The sequence below is a fragment of the Antechinus flavipes genome, chromosome 2 (assembly GCF_016432865.1).
Source record: "Antechinus flavipes isolate AdamAnt ecotype Samford, QLD, Australia chromosome 2, AdamAnt_v2, whole genome shotgun sequence".
In the NCBI taxonomy this organism is placed as follows: Eukaryota; Metazoa; Chordata; class Mammalia; order Dasyuromorphia; family Dasyuridae; genus Antechinus; species Antechinus flavipes.
This window is the reverse complement of record NC_067399.1, coordinates 403,802,874-403,830,703: the sequence shown is the minus strand read 5'-3', so window position 1 is coordinate 403,830,703 and position 27,830 is coordinate 403,802,874. Positions and strand designations below refer to the sequence as shown.

General features: G+C 34.1%; 1 protein-coding gene across 1 annotated transcript in view; it reads right to left on the bottom strand.

Annotated features, from left to right (window-relative positions):
• Positions 1–27,830, bottom strand: part of GALNT10 (polypeptide N-acetylgalactosaminyltransferase 10) — a 153,700-nt gene that overhangs the window by 25,497 nt on the left and 100,373 nt on the right. The window contains exons 5-6 of the mRNA XM_051978760.1: positions 6,163–6,348; positions 3,123–3,306 (exon numbers count right to left, since the gene is read on the bottom strand). Of these exons, the coding sequence (XP_051834720.1) occupies positions 3,123–3,306; positions 6,163–6,348 (370 nt within the window). The remainder of the gene's footprint in view (positions 1–3,122; positions 3,307–6,162; positions 6,349–27,830) is intronic.

Below are 27,830 nucleotides of genomic sequence, written 5' to 3'. Positions count from 1 at the left end.
CCTTTAAATGTCTTTTTAAAAACCCAACCAGCTATTGAGACTTCATACAGCAACACTATTATTTACAGCCAAAAAGAAAAAAGGGTCCATGACAGAGAGGATCCTTCCAAAAGGTAAAGCATCCTGAAGGGAGCACTGCACCCAGAGTTAGACCTGGTCCTAATTTTAGTCTCATCTTTAACTTATTTTGTGACTTTAGCCAAGTCATAATCTTCTTGGGCTTAATTTGTCTCCTCTCTAAAAGCAGGAACATCCTACTTTATGTGTTATCCCTTCTTTATAGGGATATCGATCTAATTCCCCATCAGCAAAGTCAGGAGAAAAGAATACTTCTGCCACTAATTAAATGTTAGTACTGTGTGAAACTCAGCAAATTATTTTCCCTTTTGGGGCTTTCATTTTTTCTCTTAAAATGAGAGTTTAGTCTAGAAACCTTTATTGTTTCCTATGAGTTTATAATTCAATGAACTCAAAACTACAAAATCAGGAAGGACCTCAGAGTTCCATCTAGTTCACCTTGTACTACTTGACCAGAAACTCTTTCTACATCACTCACAGCAAATTGGGACAAATTCCCAATCTGAAATCCCAACACTGAAACCCTATTGTTTCCTGGATTAGCCCATTTTACTTTCAGACAGCTTTCATGATAAGGACTTTTTTTCTTTATATCAAGTGTAAATCTCTTCCTTTTCCACTTTTACCCACTACCTCCTATCTTTATTTCAGTCCTTCAGATACTTGAAAATAGATTTCCCATCCCATTTAATACCTCTTCTCCAGGCCATGGCATGGTTTCCCAATTCTTTGATTTGCCTCATTGTGAATGTGTACCTTTTCTAAGATGTTGAATCAGAAGTAGAAACAAAACTCTAAGGTACTTTCCAGCTCTGAGTCTTTCAACTTGTGAGTACTTTCAATTAACTGATGTTTTTTTCCATATAACAAAAGTTTAACTTTATACATTCTGATGTTTATATTGAAAGAGATTTATGTAAGATATATTTTTATTTGCTATGCAGGTATATATCAGGCAACTAGGGGGCACTGTGTATAGGGTGGCAGGTCTGGAATCAAGAAAAAAATGAATTCAAATGTGACCTCTGGCACTTACTATCTGTGTGACTCTGTGGGTCACTTTTAACCTCTGCCTCAGTTCCCTCATCTGCAGACTGGGGTTATTGTGAGTATCAAATGAGACCCATGACAAAGTGCTTAGCACAATGTTTGGGACATAGTGAACAATATATAAATGTTAGCTATTATGATAATGATGATTAGGTATTATTATTATCCATATATACAGATAAACAGGTATCTACCTGTTGATCATCTCTCTAAAGATAAAGATACCTATATAATTATTTTCTGAGATTATTATATATGCTACTCAATCTCATATAACTTTTGAAACACCAGCTTGCAGTGTTACATAGCCATAATTAAGGACTAGAATTATGAGAGGTATAATAGAAAAAAGTCTCTTTGAGTTAGAAGACCAAGCTTTATTCCCTCTCCAAAACTCAGTTTAATCTTTGATGAGATAAGGGTAACGATGCTTACACTATTTATCTCATGGGTTATTAGGGAAAAGTGCTTTGTAAAATATAAAGTAGTGCAGAAAGGAGTATTGTTACTATCATTATGAGCCACAGCCTCTGTAAGATCCCTAATCACCAATGATTGGCACTCATATACTAATCATGCTAATTAAGATGGGAAAATAGTCTCAGATGTTTTACAAAGATTCCAACAACTATGGTTAAAATTAACTTTCAATTCCCATAAAATTCAAGTCACCAGAACAATATATGTTGTAAGTATTATAGGCAACTGAGTTTTAACATATTCTTATGTAAATTATGATGTAGACCAGTGGTGTCAAGACTCAAATAGAAACAGAGGCCACTAGTCCACATGTACAGATTATGGGCCATATATGTTGACTTAGTTTTAAAATGTAATGGTATAAATGTTTTATTGTATTTTTATTTATTATGTTAAACATTTTCCAATTACATTTTAATCTGGTTCAGGATGTACTCCACAGTGTTTGACACCTCTGAGATAGACTATGGGAGAACCAAATGGGTAAAATACTGAACTCTCTAAAAATGGCATTCTATCTACTTTGAATGAAGGAAAATGGGAAGCAGGAATTTCTAAGATGATGGATTAAAGGAATTAAAGATATTTTGTGTGAAGAAGAGACATAGACCTCTGTCTTCAAGTATTTGAAAAACTATCATATGAAGAGGAGTCAGAACTGTTTTTCTTAATCCTAAAAGTCAGAACTAGAAATAATAAAGGAACGTTACCAGGAGGCAAATTTCACTGAGTATAAGAAAGAACTTCCTGACAATTATAATTCTCCAGCAATGGGTTTGGATTGTCTTGGAAGATCATGAGCAACTTGTCCCAGAACTGATGAAACAGAATTTGACCTGTAGCCATTCTGTTAAGAATTTGAGAAGGGGAGGGAATAGGATGAGATGACTTCTGGGATCCCTTTTATGAATGATGAGAGCAGTCAGGCTACAAAAAGGGGAGACATCACTCACTAGAATGGGGGGGGTATCTCCCTTTTATTTCTGAAAAGTAGTTACTTTTCATTTCCCTAAACATCAATATGTTAGACATTGGGAAAGAGCTGTATTGTTGACAATAAAAGTCCTGAAAAAGGCAGCGGAGACACTGCTATCGTAAATACTAAGAGGCCCAACAAAATGATAATATCATAGATTAGAGATCTGCTGGGCCAACTGCCAACTTTAAACTCAATTAGCAGATCCCAAACATCTGCTTGTAAACTAACTATATTAGGTATTGGTTGAAGAAGATACTTTGTTAACTGATTTGAGACACAGACTCCTGACTTGGAGTCAGGAAGACTGAGTTTAAATCCCTCCTCAAGATACTTAACTGGATTTATGATCCTGAACAAAAATCATTTAACCTCTCTGGGCCTCAGTTTTCTCATTTGAAAGAGAAAGAGTTTGAGCTTGATAATGTCTCATATCCTAACTTTAAATTTATGATATTACAATTTTTTGATTTGCTAGCAGAATGGCAAGAACTTTGGTCAGACTCAAATAAGTAAGTAGACTGTTTCACACACTTACTCAAATGGATCACTGGGATCGGATTTCTGCAATTCCAGAGGAATGGGAATCCTCTTGTAATACATCTCCCAGTCAAATGCTCCCCGCATAGCATCTCCTGCCTGTGTCTTATACCCAAAGTGATCATTATCAATCACGTCAATCATTGGGCACACGATGGTCTTTCGGTTCGAAGCGATGCGGTCTGAAGGGGCCAAGAAACATTTATTAGGCAACAAATGCAGATCCCTTTTATCATGGAGATTTATACTACCTATAGGTATCTTAAAAATAATTTCCCTATGCTATTCAACTAACACCTGAATTTGTCTATGTTTTAATTTTGTTAACTAGATTAGCTGGCATAATACCAGAGAGGCTTCAAGTAGCTGTTATAACTATATGTGACTATGGGCAGTCATTAACCCTCTCTGAGCCTCAGTTTACTCATTATAAAACAGATATAATAATAATGGTGATAAGATAAGAGCACTCTCTAACTCAGAGTGCTATTTTAAGGAAGGTGTTTTATAAACTATATTAATGGGACCTCTAGTACAAATTACCTATCTGAAGAAGTATCTATAAAACAATGTTTTGATCTATCCAGGTGATGTATCAAAGGGTATCCCAAACAAATACATCTAGGAAGCTTATGCTAAATTATCAGATTTAGAGGAATTGTCAGAAGGGATTAAGCCATTGCTTCAAAAATTATGCCAATATTCTGTTGTCTTTCCTTCTGATATGTTCGGGCTGGTGTAAGCTGAGCTTCTTATTGGAAAGGGGGAGAAGGTAATGCAAAGAATACTAGAACTGGTGGAAAACCTGGATTTGAGTTCTAGCTCTCTCACTATCTATGTGGTCTTAGGCAAATCAGTGAGCTGTTGTTCAGTTTTCTCCTTTTTCTAAATACTTTCATTACTCATTTCACAGGGTTGTTGTGGGGAACAAACAAGCCAATTTATGTAAAAGGGCTTTATAAGCCATAAAGTACTAGGGAAATGTAAGAGATCACTATATATTTTTCTAATAGTGGTTTTCTATTGGATGATTGACTCTTCAGGCCTTGAAGTTATCTTCTACTTTTGGTCTCAAAAGATGACTGTCTAAATTATGCAGAAAGACATTATGGCTTTATGGATGAAAGCTATGGAGCCACCCATCACTTCTTATATTAGTATGGAGACAAACATGTCTACATCCATGACAATATCTATGAAAAATATCTATGAGAATAATTTTTCTAAGTATGTTTGCTGATTATAAAAATTACCCTCATATATTTCCATAGAAACACAGTTAAGGACAATGTAGACTAGAAGCTCACCTTTGTATCACACCACTAAATTATTTTTAAGAGTCACTGAATGACCCCACAATGTCTTGCTCCTCCAAAACAATATAAATTATGCAATTTAATGGTGTGTATTTTTTGTAATGAGAGGCAAAACGCATATGTTCTCTGGGTTTAATTAAATGAACAAAGTTTACTAGAAATAGTAAGCTTTATCTTTCACTCAATATACTGAAATATTGGACTTTGGGAGCTAGAAACTCACAAGCAGTTGACAAGATATTCTTCTGCATTGTATTAGAAAGCATATCTACATTCCCCATTATACTTTATTGGTTCTTTTTCCTTACCTAAGGTCCTAAACATGGAATCTATAATGCCAAATCATTAATTTTCTGTTCTTCACTCTCAATACTCTGACTTGTAGAAAAATTCATGCTTTCAACTGAGTTCTATGCTAATGATCCCAAAACTTGGCTTTCTAGTTCTGTTCCTTGCTTGAATTCTAATGCCTAATGAATATCTTCATTTCAAACTAAATATATTTCAAATTGAAATCACCCTTATTTGACCAAGATAGCTTTCTTGCCAACTTCCCTATCTCTGTTAAACAGACATGTAAACATAAGCATGGAGAGACTGATTTCTTCCATTCCTCTATATTCAACACTAAGACATTTGGCTATTTCTATATAATATTTAAAAAATTTATTTTCCATACTTACTGCCACTACCATAGACCAGGATTTCATCATTTCCTTTTTTTAAAAAAATTTTCTAGGGTACTTATAATCATAGAAAAAGAGAAGATTTGAATTTGAAGGGACATCTAGTCCCATCTCCTATCCAAAGCCACCATCTCTATACTATCCCATTGTTATATATATTTAAAAACCTGATACATTTCTAACCATTATTTAGCTCATAGTTAATAAAAATCCTCATATCCCCTCCCCAAACAAATATTGAACTCAAGATATCTTCTATATCTTGAATTTATGATTTCTGAGCCCAAGATTGGGACTTTTTGTTTATCCTTGTGAAATGGCCTCTGAATCATTATTTCATTTTTTTGATCTTTCTAGACCTCCATTTTGTCTTCCAATATATATAACAATACTTCTTAATTCCCTGTTACTGACAAATTTGTTAAAGAGGTCAAATCTCCAAATCAGTGATACAGATATGGAATAAAAACTTTCTTTTCCAAATCTGTGCTCCCTACTACTCAAGCGTTGCTTTCCTTTGACCTCCCTTCAGATGACACTGATTCATTTCTTGAATATGATTATTCAGCCAATTTTAAACTCCCTAACTATAAAAATAAGTTGCTTAAATCCAGGAATACTAACTTTATAGTAACTCCATGAACTATCATTAAAGTACAATTACTTTAAAGTACAATAAAACCCTGTTCAAGGGGGAAATATGGTTAATTCAATTACTCATTCTAAGTATTTCCTAATCAAAGAATTGGACCTTCCAATTTCTCCCACCTTTCATCCTACTTTCTTTCCTTTTTATGTATTCCCTTCCTTCCCTTGAATTTTAGAGCTATTAATCTGCAATTCCCAACAAGATGGTAAATTGTTTATATATTCATCATGGTGCCCAACACCAGTCTGGGAACACAATGTATGGTCAATAAATGTTTTTGTTGATTCACTCCATGCAGAAAGACAAGTCAAGAAAGCAGCCAGATATTGAGAGCCTATCTTCACTGTCTAGAAATTAACCACCCAGGACATTGCTATGCCTCTTTACCTAGTAAAGGTGGTAGCCAATTGACGTTAGCTTCACAGTGTGAGTCCAAAAATGTAATGACATCTCCAATGGCTACTGAAGCCCCCAGCATCCGAGTCCTTATGAGTCCCTCCCTTTTCTTGGTTCTGAGGATTCTTACATTTGGAAATTGGGCCATGTAATCTTCCAAACGCTTCTTCAGATGTTCTGTGTACAGACAAAACAAAACAAAACGAGGTGGGAGTGATATTAAGAATGGTTTCTTATTCTAGAGCTCCTCTATATTTTCAGCTTTTTAAAATTGTGGGTGGTAACCCCTATTGGGGTCTCATAAATAAATGTGTGAATAAACTGAAATTATGATTTATTATCAGTAAATGTTTGATTTGCATACCTATTTTATATGTCTATATACCTAGATCACCAAAAATTTCTTGGGTGAAAAGCAGTTATGAGTAGAAAAGGTTTAAGAAGTCCTGCTTCACATATCATCTCCCTTTGTAAATGATCTCCAGTTTTAATTTCTAAAGCCATAGGGCTAGGAAGGCAGCAGTAGTACATGATAAGTATCCTGGTATGCTGAATTAGGTATTGGGAGACTTGGATTTGTCATTTACTTACTGTTTGACCTAAATCACTTACCCACTCTTCCTCTTTACAATGAAAGGATTGGATTCTAAAGTCCCCTTAATTCTAACCATTTATGTTCCAGGACCTGTTCTGTCCCTGAAACTATGCACTCTGTGGTGATTTCTGGGTCTAACATTACATTTTAAGTTTCCTTCCAGATTTAAAATTCTTTAATTTGGTCATTTGTACAAATGATTACCATTTGTTCCTGGCTCCTGGAGATAGTACTACCTGATTTTTTTAGTTTTCTTCTAAAGTCTGAGCTCAGTAATGACTGATTTCCATTGATTCACAGACCTGAAAAGTCCTGAGCCTTTTTCATTCTTTAAGAAATAGTATTTTTTAAAATTCCCATTTTCCAAAGAAGAATTTTATTGATACTTTTTTTTTAATGTCCTCTTTACTTCTTAATATGGTCCTCCTTTCCAGTTCAGTGAATCACTCACTAGTACAAAGAATAAAAAACGAGAGAGGAAAAAAGCAGTTCAGCCAAAATCCTGACCATATCTGATAGGATATGCAATGTCCACCTCCTTATCCCACATTTCTATAAAGAAAGGAAGGAGGCTCTTTTATAGGGTCATGGTCCCTAATATTCTTTATAAAAAAAGATATTACCATTCTTATAGCTGCTATGATTTAAAAACCTCTCCAAATTTAGCAATTCAAAGAACATTTTTTTGTTGTCTACTATGTACAAAGTGCTGTGTTTGGCAAGGAATGAAATAGAAAGATAAATAAGATATGGTCTGACTTTTAGAGGATGCAGTCTAGTAGAAAAGATGAACACACACAGCTATAATTAAAAAAACAGATCAGAAGTGCACAGTGCTTTGTGAGACCTGAGGAAAGAGAGGTCACTTCTTGAGATCACTGAAGCCTCATGGAGAAGGTAGCATTGCAGCTGGGCCTTGAAGGATTTCAATAGAATCTTCTGTAAGACCCAGTCACTTGAGTATTTTTTTCCTCCATAGCCTGTGCAGCTGGAGCAATTACCATACACACAGAGTAGTTAATGGGTTCAGTAAAACTGGAACTCCTCACTGTTTGCTCACAAAGATTAATACAGCTTTCTTTAGCCTGTGGCAGCTTCTGTTGGAACCACAAATCAATTCCCCCCTAATTCAGCTGCTAAATCTTTCCAAAGGGGGTTTTCTATGAGATCAGACAAGATATTAAGAGTCAAGATGACATTACAGATATACTGCTTTATGGTGAGGAACTCTATCAAAGTCAAGGATAAAAGAAAAAACAAAAATCTATAGCTATCATCTTTGACTGTGGCTCATTTACTAGCAGATGACCATTTCAGGTCACTAAATGACAGTGAAATTTTCTTTTAGGAGGATGCACACTTCCAAAATGACCCTTCATTTTTCATGTCTTGAAGACCACTTAAAAGTAGAGAGGTAACACTAATTTCCCTTGACACAGATGGCTGCTGTTAACTTGAGACCTACTAATTAATCCCTGCTAACAGGTCATGGAAGTCTGAATAATTATTTGAGAAGCAATTAGGCTTTTCTCTTTCAGATTTTATTAGAAGGCTCATTTCCATAAAATCAAAGATGTGATAATTTAATAGAATCAACTCCTCTGATAAAGATATTTTTTAGTAAGTCACAGAATGGAAGAGAAGGGATTTGCGATCATAAAATAGAACTTCAGAGTTGGAAAGGAATGTAGAACAGAGTATGTTTACAGGCAGAAGGATTATCAGGTCCAACCTATTCATTTTACAAATGAGAAATAACTTGTCCAATGACATATAAACTAGTGTGATGCATAAAGAAAACTAAATCTTAATTGTGTAATAATGGCCAAGTTATAAACTTTAAATATAATTGCATTGCCAAACAGAAATAGCAATACCTGATGTAGGAGTTACTGAAAATATTGTATATAAAATAATCTCTAAGTGTGAGCCCCTATTACTGTGTAATTTATTTTACTGTACTGTACTTTAAATTATTATTTATTGTGCTTTGAGCATTCCTAGTTTTTGGCATAAGTAATAAAGGAAAAACATAATAGTTTATTAAAGGTATTGGTAATTTAATGGGTTTTGGTGGGGACGGATAGAATTGAGAAGATGAAATAGAGATATTCCTTTGTTTAAATTTTTTTTTTTAATCTTTTTTAGTCTCATTCAATTGTCCATCTTCCTGCATCCGTCTTACTGCTGCAGTCAAATAGTCAATAAGCATTTATTAAGTGCCTGGCTATGTGCTAGGCACTGTGTTAGGGATATAAAAAGAGACAAAAGACAGCCCCTGCCTTCAAGGAGCATGTCATAATCCAATGGAGGAGATGGAAAGAGCTATGTACAAAAACTACATACAGGATAAGAAGGAATTAATCAAAAGAGGGAAGGCATCAGAATTAAGAAGGATCTTTTTGTAGATGGGATTCTAATTAAGACTTGAAGTCAAGGAGGTCAGTAGGCAAAGAAAAGAAAAGAAAAGAAAGCATTTTAGGAATGGGGAATGTACAGAGAAAATGCCCAGGTCAAGGGATGGTGTCTTGTTTTGTGGACTGAAGAGTACCTATCAGGGAGAAAGATGGAAGAAAAATGGAAAGACAGGAAGTGTTAAGTCATGAAGGGCTTTGAGTGACAATCATAAGATTTTGTATTTGTACTCTCTAGACCACCAAAACTTTTTGAGGCCATGCTTTGGGGGACTTAATCCATTCAATTTTGGAAATATCCCCCATGGATTAGCGAGTGAGTGAGCACAAACTCAAATGATACACTATAATTAACAGGTCTCAGATTATGTATCATATTCCACCAGGACTGGCCATTTTCTTACCACGTGCCTTTTATATATGGCACCTCTTTCTTCTCTTTCCATCTCTTGCTCTGAAGACTGTAATCAAATCAATGCTAATACTGATGTGGAAAGCATGTGTCAGTTAGATTCCCTATGGCTCCTCTTACCCTCCCTGAGATTTTCCCTCTATGGGAGGAATTGCTTTATTTATTATTTGTATTCTCCTCATTCTGAATAATTCTTGACAAAACATAAATGCTTAATAACTGCTTCCATTCATTTTGCAGCTTCCTTTATGTATAACAATTGGGAAAAGTCAATCCTCTTGTGACAGATTCTATTGCTACAGCTTCAGCCAAACAATAATGTGTGACTTGTTGATGACTGATTTCTCAAAAGAAATAAATGGAGAATTAAGAAAACAAGAATAACTTCATTTTATACATATGAAGGTGAGGGACAAATCTCTTTCACAATTAGACTACATCTATGTATAAAGGAGTCAGGGATATACCTGAGTAGGGACAAAGACTTTGGTTCCTGAGCTTTATTTGCCCTTTTAACTTTTTTCCCTGCCTATTCCTCTACACGGGCAAACAGGAGAGACTAAGATTTCAAAAACTGGAGGCCCCTTAACTACCCCTTTGTAATTATTAAGCAAATAACTGCTGCCATAGTCTTCAAAAAATGAAAATTTCAGGAGTAAATTAGTCATTGTAGGCTAGGGTAAGGTCTCTGTCCCAGGGAACCTATCCCTGTGACAGAAGACAATAGAAAGAAAAGACCAAGACTAAGATGATTAGTGGACTGGGACAACCCTGCTCTTTTTTCCCTAAAGAACTTGGCAGGGGGACTGATTGCCTGCCCAAAAGATAGAAGATCTTAAGAAACTAGACACTGAAGTAATAAAACTGGTGAAGATTTCTATTTTCTAAAAGAGCAAAGCAGCATCCTAGGCAAGGAGGCAATGGAGACTAATAGAGTAAGCAGTAAGTTGAGGAGATCAGTGTCAAAGGTAGCCACTATATGTGTTCTCCCTTTATACACATTCCCTGAACACGTTTTTATGACATGTATGTATACATGAGAACTTTAGTCACATGACTTTCCTACATAAGTATCTTTCCTTTTGTTTCTTTTGCGTAATGTATCTAACAATCAATGCAGTGTTTATTTTTATTTTTATTTTTTAAATTTTATTTTATTTTATAATAACTTTTTATTGACAGAACCCATGCCAGGGTAATTTTTTTTACAACATTATCCCTTGCACTTGCTTCTGTTCTGATTTTTTCCCCTCCCCCCCTCCATCCCCTCCCCTAGATGGCAAGCAGTCCTATATATGTTAAATATGTTGCAGTATTATCCTAGATACAATATATGTTTGCAGAACCGAACAGTTCTCTTGTTGCACAGGGAGAATTAGATTCAGAAGGTAAAAATAACCCGGGAAGAAAAACAAAAATGCAAATAGTTCACATTCGTTTCCCAGTGTTCTTTCTTTGGGTGTAGCTGCTTCTGTCCATCATTTATCAATTGAAACTCAGTTAGGTCTCTTTGTCAAAGAAATCTACTTCCATCAGAATACATCCTCATACAATATCGTTGTCGAAGTGTATAATGATCTCCTGGTTCTGCTCATTTCACTCAGCATCAGTTCATGTAAGTCTCTCCAAGCCTCTCTTATTCATCCTGCTGGTCATTTCTTACAGAACAATAATATTCCATAACATTCATATACCACAATTTACTCACCCATTCTCCAATTGATGGGCATCCATTCAATTTCCATTTTCTAGCCACTACAAACAGGGCTGCCACAAACATTTAGGCATATACAGGTCTCTTTCCCTTCTTTAGTATTTTTTTGGGATATAAGCCCAGAAGTAACACTAATGCAGTGTTTATTTGTGGGAGAATGTGCACCAGCTCTATGGGAGAAATGTTTTGTTTTTATTTTAATTTTTTCCATTAAATTTTATTTTGGAATTCTGAACTCACTAGACAACAAATAAAACCAACATTTCCATTAATATTGAGGAATAGGAGAGAATTGCACATGAAATTACAAATCTTAATTATGTAGAACTTGCTTTTCTTTTTAAATTTTCTTCTCACTTTTTTGGGGGGAGAAAGAGGCTCTATTACTAATCCTGCCCCCCTCCTTCCCACTTGTAATTTCCAAATTGAGAAAGAAAATCCTTGTAACAAATATGCATTCTCAAGCAATATAAATTTTGATGCCTATCAAATTCAAAAATGCACATCTCATTTTTACTTCTGTCAGGAAGTGAGTAATGTTTTTCATGACAGCTCATCTGGTCACTGACCAGAGTTCTTAAGTTTTTCAAAGCTGTTGTCTTTACAATGTTTTTATTGTATAAATTGTTCTTTTGGTTCCATACCCTTCATTGTGCTTCAGTCCATATAAATCTTGACAGGTTTTTCTGTAACCATTCTTTTCATCCATTCTTAGAGTGAAATAATTTTCCATTACAATCATTACAATTATATATTATAATTTGTTCAGCCATTCCCCTGTATGTATACTCTATCCCCTAATTTTCCAATTCTTGCTATCTCTAGGGACAACAAAATAAAAAAAATAAAAAAAACCAAACTAATTTCAGTGAAGTCCCAGGATCTAAAAATAAATCCACACAAATCATCAGCTTTGACAAAATCCAATAGGAAAAGATAAAAAGAAATTTGATTTAAAATAACTAGAGAATATATAAAATACTTGGAGAGTTTAACAAGCTACACAAAGGAACTACGTAACAGTTAAAAAACATTCCTCACAGAAGACCTAAATAACTTAGTTGTTCACAGGTAGGCAGAGCCAGAGTCAGTCCCATTCCAATTGATCTACAAAGGATTATTTTATAGTTAGATGAACAATAATGAATTTCATCTGGAAGAACAAAAAGTTGAATACAGGGAAAAATGAAGAAAAATGGGGAAAAAAGGACCTAAACATAGCTAACCTCAAACCACATCAATATCTTAGTCCAAGTTAAAACAATATTCTCAGAATATTGTTCTTAAATGCATAAAATAAAATACATGGAATTACAAAGGAAACCAATTATACTGAGATCATTAATAAAATATTTTAAAAATAATACACTGACATCCTGGTAGAGACATATAGAAGACATTCTCCAAATGTATAAATAACTTAAGAGATTGAAAGTCATATCATAAACAAATTATCAGAACAAGAAAGAAATTATCTCTTTCAATTACAATCAAACAAGAAACAGAGAAGATCATAAGATAAACCAGACAATTTTCATTAAAAAATTAAGTGTTTGCACAAACAAATTCAAGGAAATTAAAATGGAGGGAAACAGTTAAATGTGGAAAAGTTTTGCAGAAGTTTCTCTGCTAAACATCTCATCTCTACGATATATAAGAAACTGATTAAATTTTATAAAAACAAAAGTTATTCTTCAATTGATAAATGGTCAAAAGATATAACTAGGCAGTTCTTAAAAAAGAAAATGAAATGTTCAATAAGCATATGAAAAAATGCTCTAAGTCACTAACAATTAGAGAAATGCAAATTTATACAGTTTTGGCCCATACCCATCAGATTGGCAAAGATGATAAAAAAGAAAAATGACAAATGTTGATTAGAATATGGAATAAGAGGCACATTAATGTACTATTGTCATAATTGAGAATTGGTGTACCTCTGTACCAATTCTAGAAAACAATTTAGAATTATATAACAGACTTGTATACTACTTTAGCCAATAACACTAAACATATGCCCCAAAAGAGATCAGAGAGGGAAAAAGACTAAAATGTACATAAATATCACAGTTGATTCTTTCCTTCCTGTTACAATGTTAGTTCTTTGTCCTTATATACTCCCTTCTCTGTGGGTATTCTCATATATATTTACCATTTGTCTCTCTTGACACTTGTGTATGCATTTCAAATTTTCTATTAAACTGTTGTATAAAGCAGAAATGCTTGGAAGTCTTCTTTTTCATTAAAGATTCGTTTCTTCCCTTGTAAGATTATATGCAACTTTTCTGGATAAATTATTCTTGATTTTTAAGCCTATATCTTTTGCCTTTTGCATTCCAAGCTTTCTTCCCTATAGTGATAACTGTTGAATCCTATGTGCTTCTGACTGTAATTCCTACTACTTTGAATTGATGTTAGATGTTTTGAATTCATGATAGATACCAATGACTTTTAGATTCCCCCACCCCAAACTGTTTTCCATGTCAGTTTTTTTAGAAAAGGAAATATTATACTTATTTTTTTATTCTTCAAACACTTGACTTTGTTTTCAATATTTCTTGTCTCACTATCTTCTATTTAGTTCATTTTCATTTTCAGAAAGTCTGTTAATTGTGTAAATTTTGTACCTCTTGTATTGAGCTATTAATTCTTTCAAGTCTTTCTTCTAAAGCTCTCACTTCATTTGTAATATTATTTTTAAAAAGTCTTGTTTCATTTCTTTTATGAATTCTAGTTGATTATGTCCACATTGGGTTTTTCTTTGAAGTTTTGCTTATAGATGTTGTGGCATTATCTTATTCTGAGTTATCTTGTCTGAAGGAATTGTTAAGGACCATGCCTAAATGCACTGTAAGAGGCAGGTCAATTCTCCTAGAGCCTCCACAGCTGTGAACATTTGAAGACATTGCAAAGCAGCCTTTACTGATACAGGTGTTGCTCGTGGACTGGGAAAATAAATTGGAGGCAGAGGGAAGAGGAGAGAGGCAATGGCCTCTCAGTGGGGAGGCCGGAGAACAGCAACTGCCTCTCAGTTTCCTTGAATCACCATCATTCTCTCACAAGAAGAGAAGAAAAAGGCTTACCAGAGGTAAAGCAAAGTTGCATATTGTGCTCCCAATATTTTCCTGTCATCTTAGCCGATTTAAAAGGTGTGTAGTGGTGCCTCAGAGTTGTCTTAATTTGAATTTCTCTAATCAATAGTGATTTAGAGCATTTTTTCATATGACTAGAAATGGTTTTAATTTCTTCACCTGAAAATTGTTTACATCCTTTGCAAATTTTTTTTTTTTTTTTATATCTCGTTCTTCCAGTATTCTAATTGAACTGGAACTTAATGGGCTATGCAAATCTCTGAAGATAATGTACATGTTGGATCTGTGCCTCTGACCAAAGAGGGGATTCTCACATTAATTCTCTACCATAGAACAGCATTACGAGTACTACAGTCCCTGGCTTACATCTCTTCCTGTTCCTTCTCATACAGAATTATAAGTCTCAGGCTGTGGAAGGCTCTATAGTCTTGCGGTTTTCTTCTTATGCTGATTGGGGTTGGATAGATAACTCCTGACTGCCACTAAGTCTTCAATTTTTAAAAAATCTTTCTTGGAATAGCTGAGGCCGAGAATTATGCTTCCTCACCATTGCCATTTTTGTTAGTCTCTAGGGAAAGGTGGATATTCTTACTAATTTGATTCATTAAAAGTTTTTTTTTTTTTTGGGGGGGGGGGAGGAGGGAAGATAGTGATAGGGAAAGAGAATTAGTTGTGTCCTCTATCAAAGATAAATAAGTTGGTGGGAATTGAGAACTATGGCTATAGGGGTTTGGACCCACAGAGTTTGTTTTTTTTTTTTTTTTCCTTTGTCCTCAAAGAGGATCAAGATATCAGAAAGGTAATGTCACGATTTGCAAGTTAATTGGATTTAAGGAGGAAGGGCTGTCTCCAGCCTCACTTCTCCAAAATAATGCACTTCAACCCAATATTTATTAGGAGAAGCTGTATGTCAGTCACAATTTAAAAAGTTATTATGTAGTAAATATTCAATAATTTTTATGTTGATAAAGTTTGTTGATTTATATGAGGTAATTGATAGAAATACTATTATATTCCCATTTTATAGATGTGGAAACTGGGGACAGATAGTAATAGTAAGTGAAAGAGCTAAGACTAGATAAAACCTAGATGCTCCCTTCAGTAGAAGTCTGTTTCATTTGGATAGCTAAGTAATGAACAGAGTTCTAAGTCCAAAAGTCAAGAAGACTCCTCCTCTTTCTAAGTTCAAATCTGGTCTCACTAGTTGCGTGACTAGGCAAGTCTATTAACTGTGTTTATCTCAGTTTTCTCATCTGTAAAAATGAGTTGGAGAAGAAAATGGCAAATTATCTCAGTATCTTTGCCAAGAAAAATCCAAATGGAGCCATGGAGAGTTTGACTGAATTGGATTTGATTGAAAAATGACTGAACAACAAGGATGTTTCATTTAAAATGAAATTAACTTTTAAAAAAATGAACAAAAACCCATTTTCTCACCTTCCCAGTTCCCTTCTCACAATGAAAGAAAAACATAAAATTCTATTTTTTTAAACAAATATGTATAATCAAAGCAAAACTAATTTCTGTGTTAAATCTAAGAGAATGAGGACTTTCAAGCGTTCTTGATGAAATGACCAGAGATGAATAAAAAATGTGACTTTCCAATAATAAAAGACTCAAGAGAAGTAGAAAAAAAGCAAACAAGAAAGGAAAATCATAAGGAACTTAAGTAAGGTTAAACTACTTAACTTCTTACATGGGAAGATGACACTTGTAACCCATAAGAACTTTCTCATTTTTAGGGCAGTTAGGACTATATACAGACAAAAAGCACAGGTTTGAATTGAATATGATGAAATGATATCTAAGAAAATAAAATTAAAGAGAGAAAAATGTACTGGGAGAAAGGGAGAGGTAGAATGAGGTAAATTATCTGACAAACAAGAAGCAAGAAAGTTTTTACAGTGGAAGCAAAGGGAGGAAATAAGGAATAATGAATGAATGTTACTCTCATCAGAATTGATTCAAAGAAGAAATAACATACATACTCAATTGAGTATAGAAATCTACCTTATCTTGTAGGAAAGTGAAAGGGGATAAAAGAAGTTGTATGTGAGGAGATAGAAGGGAGGGCAGATTGGAGAAGTAGTAGTCGGAAGCAAAACATTTTTAAGGAGGGACAGGATGAAAGGAGAGGGGAAAAATTAGTGGAGGAAAACAGGATGGAAGGGAAATGCAGTCAGCAATAGTGAAAATTTTGAAGCAAGTTTCTCTGATAAAGGCCTCATTTCTCTAATATAGAGTACTGAGGCAAATTTTTAAAAATTAAAGCTATTCCCTAATTGTTAAATGATCAAAAATTATGAAGCTTTCAGAAAAAGTAATCAAAGATATCTATAGACATATGAAAGAATGCGTAACTCGTTATTATTGGGGAAAATACACATTGGAACAATACTGAGGTGATATTTCTTAGTAATTAGATTAGTTGATGGGTGGGAAAAGGAATGTGGGAAAGACAAGACACTGAGCACTATTAGCAGAATTGTGATTCAACTAATCTGTAATGATTTGGAACTATGACCAGGGGGCTATAGAACCATGGATACCCTTTGACCCAGCAGTATCACTTTTGGGCCTGTATCCCTCACCTATCCCTAACTCTCCCCCACCCTACCCCCCACCCCCCAAAAAAAAAAAAAAAGGAAAACTGGAGTATTTATAGCAGCTCTTTTTTGGTGGCAAGGAACTGGAGGTTGAGGGGATGTCCATGAACTGGGGAATAGCTGAACAAGTGGTGTGTGATTATGATGGAATACTGTTGTTTTTACTATTCTTCTAGAGATGCTATATGGAAGTGAAGCACTGAATATCAGAGTCAAAGAAGAATTAAAAGTTCAAATCATCCAAAAGCAATGAAGAAGAGGATAGTGTGTATGGATAGCTTATAGTGTAACAGTAATGAACTTAAGGTATATCATAATTTACATATGACTGAAAAGAAGGCAGCTAATTGAATAAGTATAAGGGGTCACTGATATACAGTAACTATGTTCCACTGATATCCAGGCTAGGTCAGAATTCTAGAGGAAGGCTCCCAACATATGACAGGAGGCTTTCTTGTAGAGGACATGCAAATGAGTTATCACTGTAGAAGGTATTCAGTGACATATTGAAGCCAGAATAATAAGTGATATTTAGATCCTTTGATTCCAAATCCAGTTCCTCCTCCTCTTCTTTTTGAAAGTACATCCATTGATTTCAGAAAGGCCTGGAGAGATTTTCATGAACTGATGCTAAGTGAAATGAGCAGAACTAGGAGATCATTATACACTTCAACAACAACACTATATAGTATTGTTCTGATGATCAATTCTGATGGACGTGGCTCTCCTCAACAATGAGAGGACCCAAATCAGTTCCAATTGTCAAGTAATGAAGAGAACCAGCTACCCCCAGTGAAAGAACACTGGGAAATGAGTGTGGACCACAAACACTCTCTATTATTGTCCACTTGCATTTTTATTTTCCTTCTCAGATTATTTCTACCTTATTTCTGAATCTGATTTTTCTTGTGCAGCAATATAACTGTATAAATGTGTGTGTATACACACACATATAGTATTTAACATACTTCAACATATTTAACATGTATTGGACTGCCTGCTATTTAGGGGAGGGGGTGGGGGGAAGGAGGAGAAAAGTTGGAACAGAAGATTTTGCAAGGGTCAATGATGAAAAATTACCTATGCATATGTTTTGTAAATAAAATTATAAAATTTAAAATAATAAAAAAATTAAAAAAAATACATCCATGATTTACAAAGATATTTTTGATGAGATACAAATGAGAGACTGGCATAGGCTCACGGTGTAGTTACTAGCCAGAGATAAGAATTAAGCTATTAGAACTTCTTAAATTAATAGCTTTTGGAATAATCAACATTTTATGTTAACTAAAAATAACCAAAGAGAAGAGATATTTAATAGCGATAATGAAAACAATCATCTTGTATAATTAATGAATTATCATGTATTCATTTGGCAAACCTTTATCAAAACACTATCATATGCAAGGCATTGTGATAGTGAGGTAGAAGCAGAATTGGTATAGTTACTGTATAACAAGTGACTTAGCTGATCAAATCAATTTCCTTTTAAATCTAGAGGATGAGTATTTAGTACCAGTCTTTGGTACCAAAAAGAATCAGAAATAGGGGGAGCTGAAAGACAAACTTCATTGACTTCACTACTTAATCCTAGTTAAAACTAGGATTACCAAGTTATGCTGTCATAAAACCAGGAATATTCAGTCTGTGGATTAATTTAGCCAAAGTCCAGAGCCCTTAAGCCCAAGTCAAAAATCTCTCCAGAGATGAAACGGACTCTGCACTAGACAGCTCATGTACAGAGCTAAGACATTTCATTATTACAGGTGCAAAATTTGCTTCTGGAATGAATGGAAGTTTCTTACTGAAAATGGTGGTTAGGAAAATGGTGATCATTATATGCTTTTTTAATTGCAGAAAAAGGAATCGACATCACCTCACAAGGCAATATTAACTGTTTCAAAGTAAGATCTAGTTAAGATGGTTAAATCTTTTCTCTCAATACAAATAGCACAACTGGTGGCTAACTGGTTGGGTTTTTTAAATTTTTTTTTTTTTTTTTTTTTGTAACTTTGCAGTGCTGATGATTTGTAAGGCTCTGATTGCGAGACAGGCAGGCACATGCAGAGAACAGAAAAATTCTGACTACCTCTTGCTTTGACATTCCCACTGCCCCAATAACCTTCCTTCATCATGAAGAAAAAAATTAAACAAACCCATACCTGGGAATATATTCAGTATTCAGTACTCATTATTCCTTGTCTCAATCAAGGGGAGGGAGCTATAATTCATACTGTGTCTTTTAGAATCAAGATTAATCATTGATTTTAATGTTTTAGTTGAATTTTAGTGTTTTTATTTATATTACTGTAGTCACTGTGAATACCATTGTCTTGACTCTTTGCAATTCAATTAAAAAAAAATTGTCACTTTTTTAATCAGCAAAAAAAATGTCTTTCTTTCCCTTCTACTTCATTCCACTACTACCACTGAGAATGAAAGAAAAATGTAACTCCTGTTACATACATGTAAAGCAAAACAAATGTTCTCATTGGCCATGTTTGACACAGACTTGCAAATGATTGTTACTGACAACCAGCTGGAAAGCTCTACTGGTTTAGAGGTTCCCCTTTAGTCTGGGATTCCTGACCTGGTATTTCCTTTGCAGGATTTAGATTGGGCTGGAAGATAAAGTTGAGACCTTGCTCTACTTCTGGGGGTCTGAGCCATACTACTGTTGCTTGATTCTGAACTTCCTCACTTTTCTTTGTACATTGCCTCAGGACAAGGTCTCATTCTTAGAGCTCACAAAACTCTATTTATCTCCCTATGCTTACCTGGGCTGGAAAAACTGTTCAGTGTAACTTTTCTTTTGGATTTTTTCCATCATTATTCAATCTGAGGCATCTTCTAAATTTGTGGAATTTTCTTCCTGCTACTTTATCATCTTGGCTCTGCCTCTTTACTCTGCAACTTTTTATACAATTTTCCTCATTTCTTTGACTCCATGATATTGTCTTTCTTACAGCATGTTACAGAGGAGCTATCTGCTAGTGGCTGCTGGGAATCTAATTCTGACTAGCAGAATAGATCCCTTCATGTGAGAAGATGATAATGATACAGAGACTGAGAGGTAGTTGCATTCTCTGACCCCTCTCTTCTTTCTGCCTCCAATTTATTTCAATCCCAATCCACAAGCAATATCTTCGTCAGTAAAGGCTGATTTGCAATTCGTTCAGGGATGTTCTGATTCACAGCCATGGGAGCTTTTGGAGAACTGACCAGCCCCTTCACATTTAGGCATGGTCCTTAACACGTTTTATATTCCATTCCATTCATGCAGTACAATTTGTTTAGCTTTATTCCCAAATAATGGAATTTAATTTTTTTGGGGGAAGGAATAGCTGTATTTGGTCTGGAAGTGAAGTAGCCACTTAAGGGTTCAACCCCAATCGTGATCAGTAACTCTCCTGTTTTCTGATTTGGGTCACTTCACTCTTCCTCAGTCAAGCAGCCTAGTGATTGCTCCCAGGGGCTCATCATATTGATGCTGGACTTGGTGGAGAAACTAGATTAATGTAAACTTTACTGCACCTAAGAACTCCTGAACTCAAGTGATCCACCATCCTCAACCTCCTTAGCAGTAGAGGAGATTGCTTCATATTGACAGATATTTTTTCCTTTTTTTTTTTTTTTTAAATAAAAAAAAATGCTGCTATGACAATTTTAATACCATAAAATTCTTTTTCTCTGCCTCTGACCATTTTGAGTATAAATCCCAGTAGTGAGACCACTGGGTCAATTGTTCAAATGAATAGTTTAGTAATTTTGTTGAATAATTTCAAATTTTCCCAGAATTGTTGGACCAATTTGCAGCTCTACCAATAATTTCTCTAATAGATTATTTCTGTCTTTTATTATTTTAGACAACTTTATGGTTATGACATGAAACTTCGGAGTTGTTTTAATTTACATTTCTCTTATCTTTAGTGATTTGAGGCATTTTTCATATGTTGAAAGTCTGAAAGATTTTTTTTTTAATTGGAGCTTTTTATTTTTCAAAACATATGCATGGACAATGTTCAATATTAACCCTTACAAAATCCTGTGTTCCAATTCCCCCCACTCCCACCCCCACAACCTATCTTAGATGGCAATACATATTAAACATGGTAGAAATATATTTTAAATCCAATATATGTATATGTATTTATACAATTATCATGCCACACAAGAAAAAAAGAGAAGCAAAATAAAATGTAAGCAAACAACAATAAAAAGAGTGAAAATACTATTGTGTGAACCACACTCAGTTCCCACAGTCCTCTCCCTGAGAGTAGATGGCTCTCTTCATCACTAAACAATTGGAGCTGGTTTGAATCATTTGAATCTGAAATGTTTTTAAAAAATAATTTACAATAATTAATCACATCCATTGGTAAACATCTCTTGTCATATGGTTGTGTTAATTCCCTATATTTCTGGATAAATTATGTCATATATTCGTGTCAATTCCCTAAATATCTTGGACATGTATTAGATATAGATGAGTAGGTGAATTATTATTATTATTTTTTTGCAGATTCATTTGTTTTCTTATTGTAGTTATTTTGTTTTTATAACATTTTCATACATATTTATCTTTTCTACTTCACAGGGGTTAAGAGAACAGTGCCCCTGCGATCTGGAAAATGTATGTAAAATTTTTTGGACCGCCCTTTGTACCAGAGAAAAGGACTGGATTTTTTCTTTTATGGGGCGTATACAGTACCTTATTGTAAAATTTGGATTGATATACATTTTCGAGTTTCTAAACTTTTTAAATATCTTCTGCTGGCTTTTGCGTGTCATTTGTGATTTCCACAAAACTCCCCCCAAATTCCTACTTAATTTCTTATGCCAACCCATGCTATATCAAAAATGTCAAAGGGAGAAGTCATGTTATGGAAAGGATAACTGCAGTCAATTGTCTGTTGTTTTTTGTGATCTTGTTTGTCCCTTGTTTGGTTATGAATTCTCTACTAACCACAGACATATTGGGAACAGCTTTCTAATCTTATGATTTGATATTTTTTATTAAGATTGATCAATTATTTGGAGTTTATTGTGATGCTGGTCTAAGCCAATATTACCAATGGTTCTTGATAAATTTAGTTTTCCCCAGAGATTTGTGTTCTTAGGAAGATGGGTACTATGTTCACTTGTTTCCAGGTCTACTTCTCAGTTAGATTATTGTAATAATGCCATCAGAAGGTTATGATTAAATTAGGTAGGGCTGAAAGCCCTATATGAAGAAGTAGTCAGATCCTCTGTAGAAGTTTTACATTCTTCTCTAAATTTCTTCTTTTCAAAGTCTGAGTGGGAACTCATTCACACTAACATTTCAACTCTCACCTTTCTTCAGATGACTCCTTCTTATATCTCTAATCCTGATTTATACTTCCAACTGCCTACAAGCTATATCTATGTGGATGTCACCAGCAACTCAGATTCAACAAAACCAAGCTTTTTTTTTTTTTTTTTCTTTTCCTCTAAACTTGCTTTTATTATATTTCACTATTTTGGTCTATGTTATCAACAGTTATCCACTCTGACTCACCTCTTATATTATACTTCTCTCCTCACCTCTTATATTTATCCATTTAAATAGTTTAAATTAGGTTATTCTACTTTCTCATCTCCTCTTGGATCCATTCAATTTCTCTTTTTATTACAACCACTCTAAAATGCCATCATGACCATCTACTAATATCACAGAAAAAGCCTCTTACTAGACTCTTCCTGTGTCCATGCTTTTTTTCCTCACCAATCCATTTTTAAAAATAGCACTATTAGTCTTTACTATGATTCAATATGATGTCATATTTTGTTCAAAAATCTTTAGTAGCTTTTTATTGTTTATATCATAATAGTCATCTGAGAGAATCTTACTTTAGAAGTACATTTATACTTGGAAACTTCTTAAATGTAGGAAATGTGAAGAAAAAAGAGGTTAAAAGTGATAAAGTTTTGAACCTGGCTAACAAGGAGAAGCACTGAACTGAGGTGCACTGAAAGAAGCAGGTTTTTGAGGAAGGACAATAAATTCAGTTTACAACATTGAAAGCTGGTAGGAAATTCACTCTAAGAAATATTTATTAAAGTTTCTACTATATGAAAGGCACTGTGCTCAGCATAGGGTAAAAGGAAGAAAAGAGATACTGTGCCCGTCTTAATGGAAGTCACAATTTAATTGTTTCAAAGAATAAAAGATGCAGAGATGGAAGGGACTTCAGGTCATTGAATCCAATTTACTTTGTTTTACAGAGGAGAAAATTGAACCTAAGGAGGCAGAGGAAGTTACAAGGCAGAGATGAGATTCAAACCCAAGACCTCTAAATATCAAACCAGGGTGTGGTGATCTTTTCCTTCTTTAAAATATAATTTGTGATGCTTCTCTTGGGGAGAGCAGGTTTCTCGGTGGGGTTTTCTGGAGGCAGTCTTAGTATCAGTTAAGAGTAATAATCACCCAAAACGCAGCCATGATAAAAGTTCAGATCTTTTATTGTCTCCAATATAGCCCGGTTAGCTTTTCTTAGAGGCCTCTCTCTCTCCTTGGTTCTAAATTGGGACCAGTATTTTTTCAGAAATCTGTTGTTGAGTTTTTGGGGGTTGACCAGATTAATAGGGAAACAACAAAATAAATGAAAATACCCACAGAATATAGATAATGTTAATATGTGCTTTTCAAAGTCAATATATGACTAGCAGGGTCATTTCAGTAGTCCCTGTTCTTTGAATCTGACACCACTATTGTAGGGGAGGAACAATGGAACTGGATATGTGGAATGAAAATGAGTGAGGATACAACTGAGACTGTGAACATGGGACACTGAAAAGATGGTGATCCCTTAGATAGAAGAAGGGAAATTCAAAGAAATATATTCAATTTTTGACAACAGCAATTCACAGAAGCTGCATACTCTGATAAAGAGACTATAATTTGAATTGTAGAAGAAGCATCATTGGGGGAGAAATCATGGATCTTCTTAAGTAATGTATTCATTTCACAATGATAGTACTGACACTGACAGGAGCACATAGGCCATAGTTTGACCAAATTAAGTGACAATGATTAGAAATTTGGAGCAGGACTAGCTCTTATACATTTCATCCAAAAATGAAGGTAAGTTATTAATTTAATTTCCCAACTGTTAATGAGTAAAACATTTCAAATTTGTTTTATACATTTTTGTTTTTATTACAATGCCTGTGATTCAGTGATTTAGTAAAACCCTGAAAAATAAGGCATTCTATGACTGTCAAGAACAATCTTGAAGTCTTAAGTCTTTTAGTGAAAATTAGCCATTAAAATACTTAATCCCACATATACTAGAATCCAGTAGCAGTGAATTGACTTTTTTTTTTTTTTTACTTTGGTTCTAAGGGGATTGTGGACATTTTGTTTTTAACTATAATAAATTTAGCTAATATTTGTTAAGCATTTTTGTATGTTGTACATTAAGCACCTCTGGATCACCATGATAGACACTGGAGGAGGTGGGAAGTTTAGACTGGACAATTCCATCCTTAGGGAGCTTTTAGTCAAATGGAAGGATAAGACAAAAAAACAAAATAGATAACTATAATATAAAATAAAACACAGATAAGAAAGGTTCAACAGGTGCTATAAAAGATTGGAGCAAAAGAGACTCAACAATGTCAAGATCAGGAAAAACTTCATAGAAGTGGCAGCATTGAAATGGGTCTTATATTAGAAACTGAACTGGCTGGAAGGGATGTGAATATTCTAAGCTATTAGCTGTAGACCCATCCTGTTCCACATCACTGTGATTTATTCTACTATTCATATATTTTGAAAGCTTTTATTACACAATTTTGAGGAAAAAACGTAGTCAATGTGATTATAATATATGTATTATATATATCATGTATGTTTTAAAATTTTTACACATCAATGTTGCATCTGGATGATTGTAAAGAGCAATTCTGTCTGCAAAAATGCTCTAATTTCTTATATAACTTGTTTGTTGAATTCACTTATGGATATTGTATGGTCTTTATTAGTAATAATAAAGTTTGTTAGTTTATGAAAGATGGCAAGATTCATTATGTATGAAATTTTTGTAATTTTCAGTGAGATGTGTTCTTCCTCTGTCTCTCAATTATTTGCTCTCAAAAGCTGCATCAATCAATAAATTCAGGCTTCTGGTGGAAGTGATCTGATTTTGAATTGCTTCCATAAACTCCCCCATTTCAATAAACAGACTCACAAAACTCAGTCATTTGCTTTTTTATTAATATACTGTTGTGTAAGTTCCTGTGGATGTTGTAGATGGAGACCTTTAGATTCCATTCCTTAATTTTAGCCATTTTTAGATTCCATCTGGAATCTAAAGTAAGTCCCTTTTGGCTATAATTGGCTACTCTAATTCTTGTATATTTGTTCTTTGTTTTTATTATTGCTTGACAAAGATTAATGTATGCTTTTATCAAAAGTAATCATGCAGATTTTTAACCTGTTTTTCATACTCTTTATAAAATATCTATCAATTTTCTTATTTGGTAAGGAAGTATAATATTTCTATTGCTGTTAAGATAGTGGACCCTGTGGTTTAATTTTTATTTAATATTTTATTTTTTTTAATAAACACAATTTTTAAACACAATTTAATATTGTGTGGGTTTTTCTTTGGATACTTTCCCAATGTATTGTGGTTCATTTTATAATTCCCAAAGTAGTAAGTTAAGAGTAGTTGTATCTAATTGCTGTATGTTTTTAAATATGTTCTTCAGACTGAGTTTGCTTTACATGTGTTCTTCTCACTGAGCTTTGATTGCAGGACATCACAAAATTGCTGAACACATTCAATCACAGATTTCTCCTAGATAGTATTATCTTTGATGTGTAGAGATTACCGTATAATTAGAGATTAATGTATATCAAATATCATCTTTGCCCACTATTTTAATTTGACTTTTGAATCCAAAAGTCAGCTTAAAATTGTCATTCCCTATTTGTCTTTGTTATACAATAAGAATTTAACATTTACAAGTGACATTTTGATATTGTTGGAAGAAGATTCCATTAGCTGAGGTGGTCTAATATAGTTCCTTCAATGGAGACATATAATCTTCATGTCATCCAAGTACAGCAAATGATTAACAAGTGTAATGGGCTGAGGCTTGAGTTGATGCACTGAGGTCCCAAGCACATGAGACTAAATAGTAATTGGATCATACTCTATTAATATATATGCTTGAAGAAAGAATGGCCCCTGCCCACTCTTTGTGCACATGCTGATGTGTTGTATAGGAAATGACGATTTTGGGGGGTGGAAGCAGGGAAGCGGAAAGAGAGGCTGCTGGCTGGCGTCTTGTCACAGCTGCTCACATTGCTATCGTGACCTGCAATCCCCCTTCACCTCTGCTGGCTGGCTTCCTGTCGCAGCTGCCCATATTGCTATTGCAATCCCCCTTCACCTCAAAAAGAATAAAGATTGAAGATTTTTCCCTTAACCTGAATTCCTGACTCCAGTTGATTTTAAATACGCGGTCATAACAAACAAGATATTTGGTTCAATTCCCTTTTTAACTTGGGGGCTATACTTAGTTCTATTTAGGAGAGATAATAATGATTTAAGGTTAGGTAGAACCATAATGGGCTTAAATTCTTCCTGAAAAATGCCATTTCAAAAATTAACTGCTCTTGACATTATTGTATTGGAGGCAAATTTCACAAATGAAAAGTATTCCACGTGAACATCAAATACTCTATTGATCTAACTATACTTGGGTCTATTTTATTTGTAGTACATGAATAAGAAATGAATGTGGAATGAAGTCAGAATCTTTATCGTTACTATCATCTATTCCCTCATTTTTTTGATGGCAGTTCTAGGTAGAAATGATTTGAGGACAAGTTGCTATCTTGATATTATTTTTATTTAATATTATGTAGACTATTACACAGATGAACAAAATGATATTTTTGGGTAACTGAAGAAAAGTATTGGGTATAATCTCATCTATTACAAGATTATTAAAAACACTCTCAGCATAATACTATTAGCAGTCAAGATAACAATGATAGCATATACTTTGGTTCTCATATGTTTTCTGTTCTGCTTGGTCTCTGTATTTTGAAAACTTTTTGTCAGTATTACTATTACATAAATGTTCTTTTCAACTTTGCAATAAAATTCAGATAGAAATAATCTAGGGACAACTCATTCTCCTACTATTATTCTTTTATACTTAATGTACTGTGTATAAACTGCTTATTATAACTGAATCAAAGTACTAGGGATGTAAATTAATCTTTTTTAAGCTGATAGCACACCTGGTACAATTCTAGTAGCAGAGAGGATGATGGGGATATGGTACCTAGGTGTCATAATAGATAAAACATTGGATTGAAGTTAGGAAAACCTGAGTTCAAACCCTGTTTAAGATACTTACTATGTGACCTTGGGCAAATCATTGTAACCTCTCACAGGCCTTAATTTCCTCATGTATAAAATGAGTAAAATAACAGTACCTCTCTCTCAGGATGTTATAAAAATTAAATGAAATAACATTTGTAAAATGCATCATAAACCTTAAAATTCAATGTAAATATTAGTTATTTTAGGCAACCTATACCATTTTCAAGTCATTTTGATTTCCTCACTATATCTGTATTTTGAAAGTTTGGAGGAAAGAAAAACAATAATTCTTTACTAAAATCACACTTATCTGATTTCTTATTTATTTTATTAGTTTATGTTTTATATACTGATCAGAATCTGGCTCAATGAGTTAGACAAACTTTAACAGCCTATTTGACCTATTTTATGCTGAAGAGATATTAGATTCTATTGCAAAGTAGAACTTAGACCAAT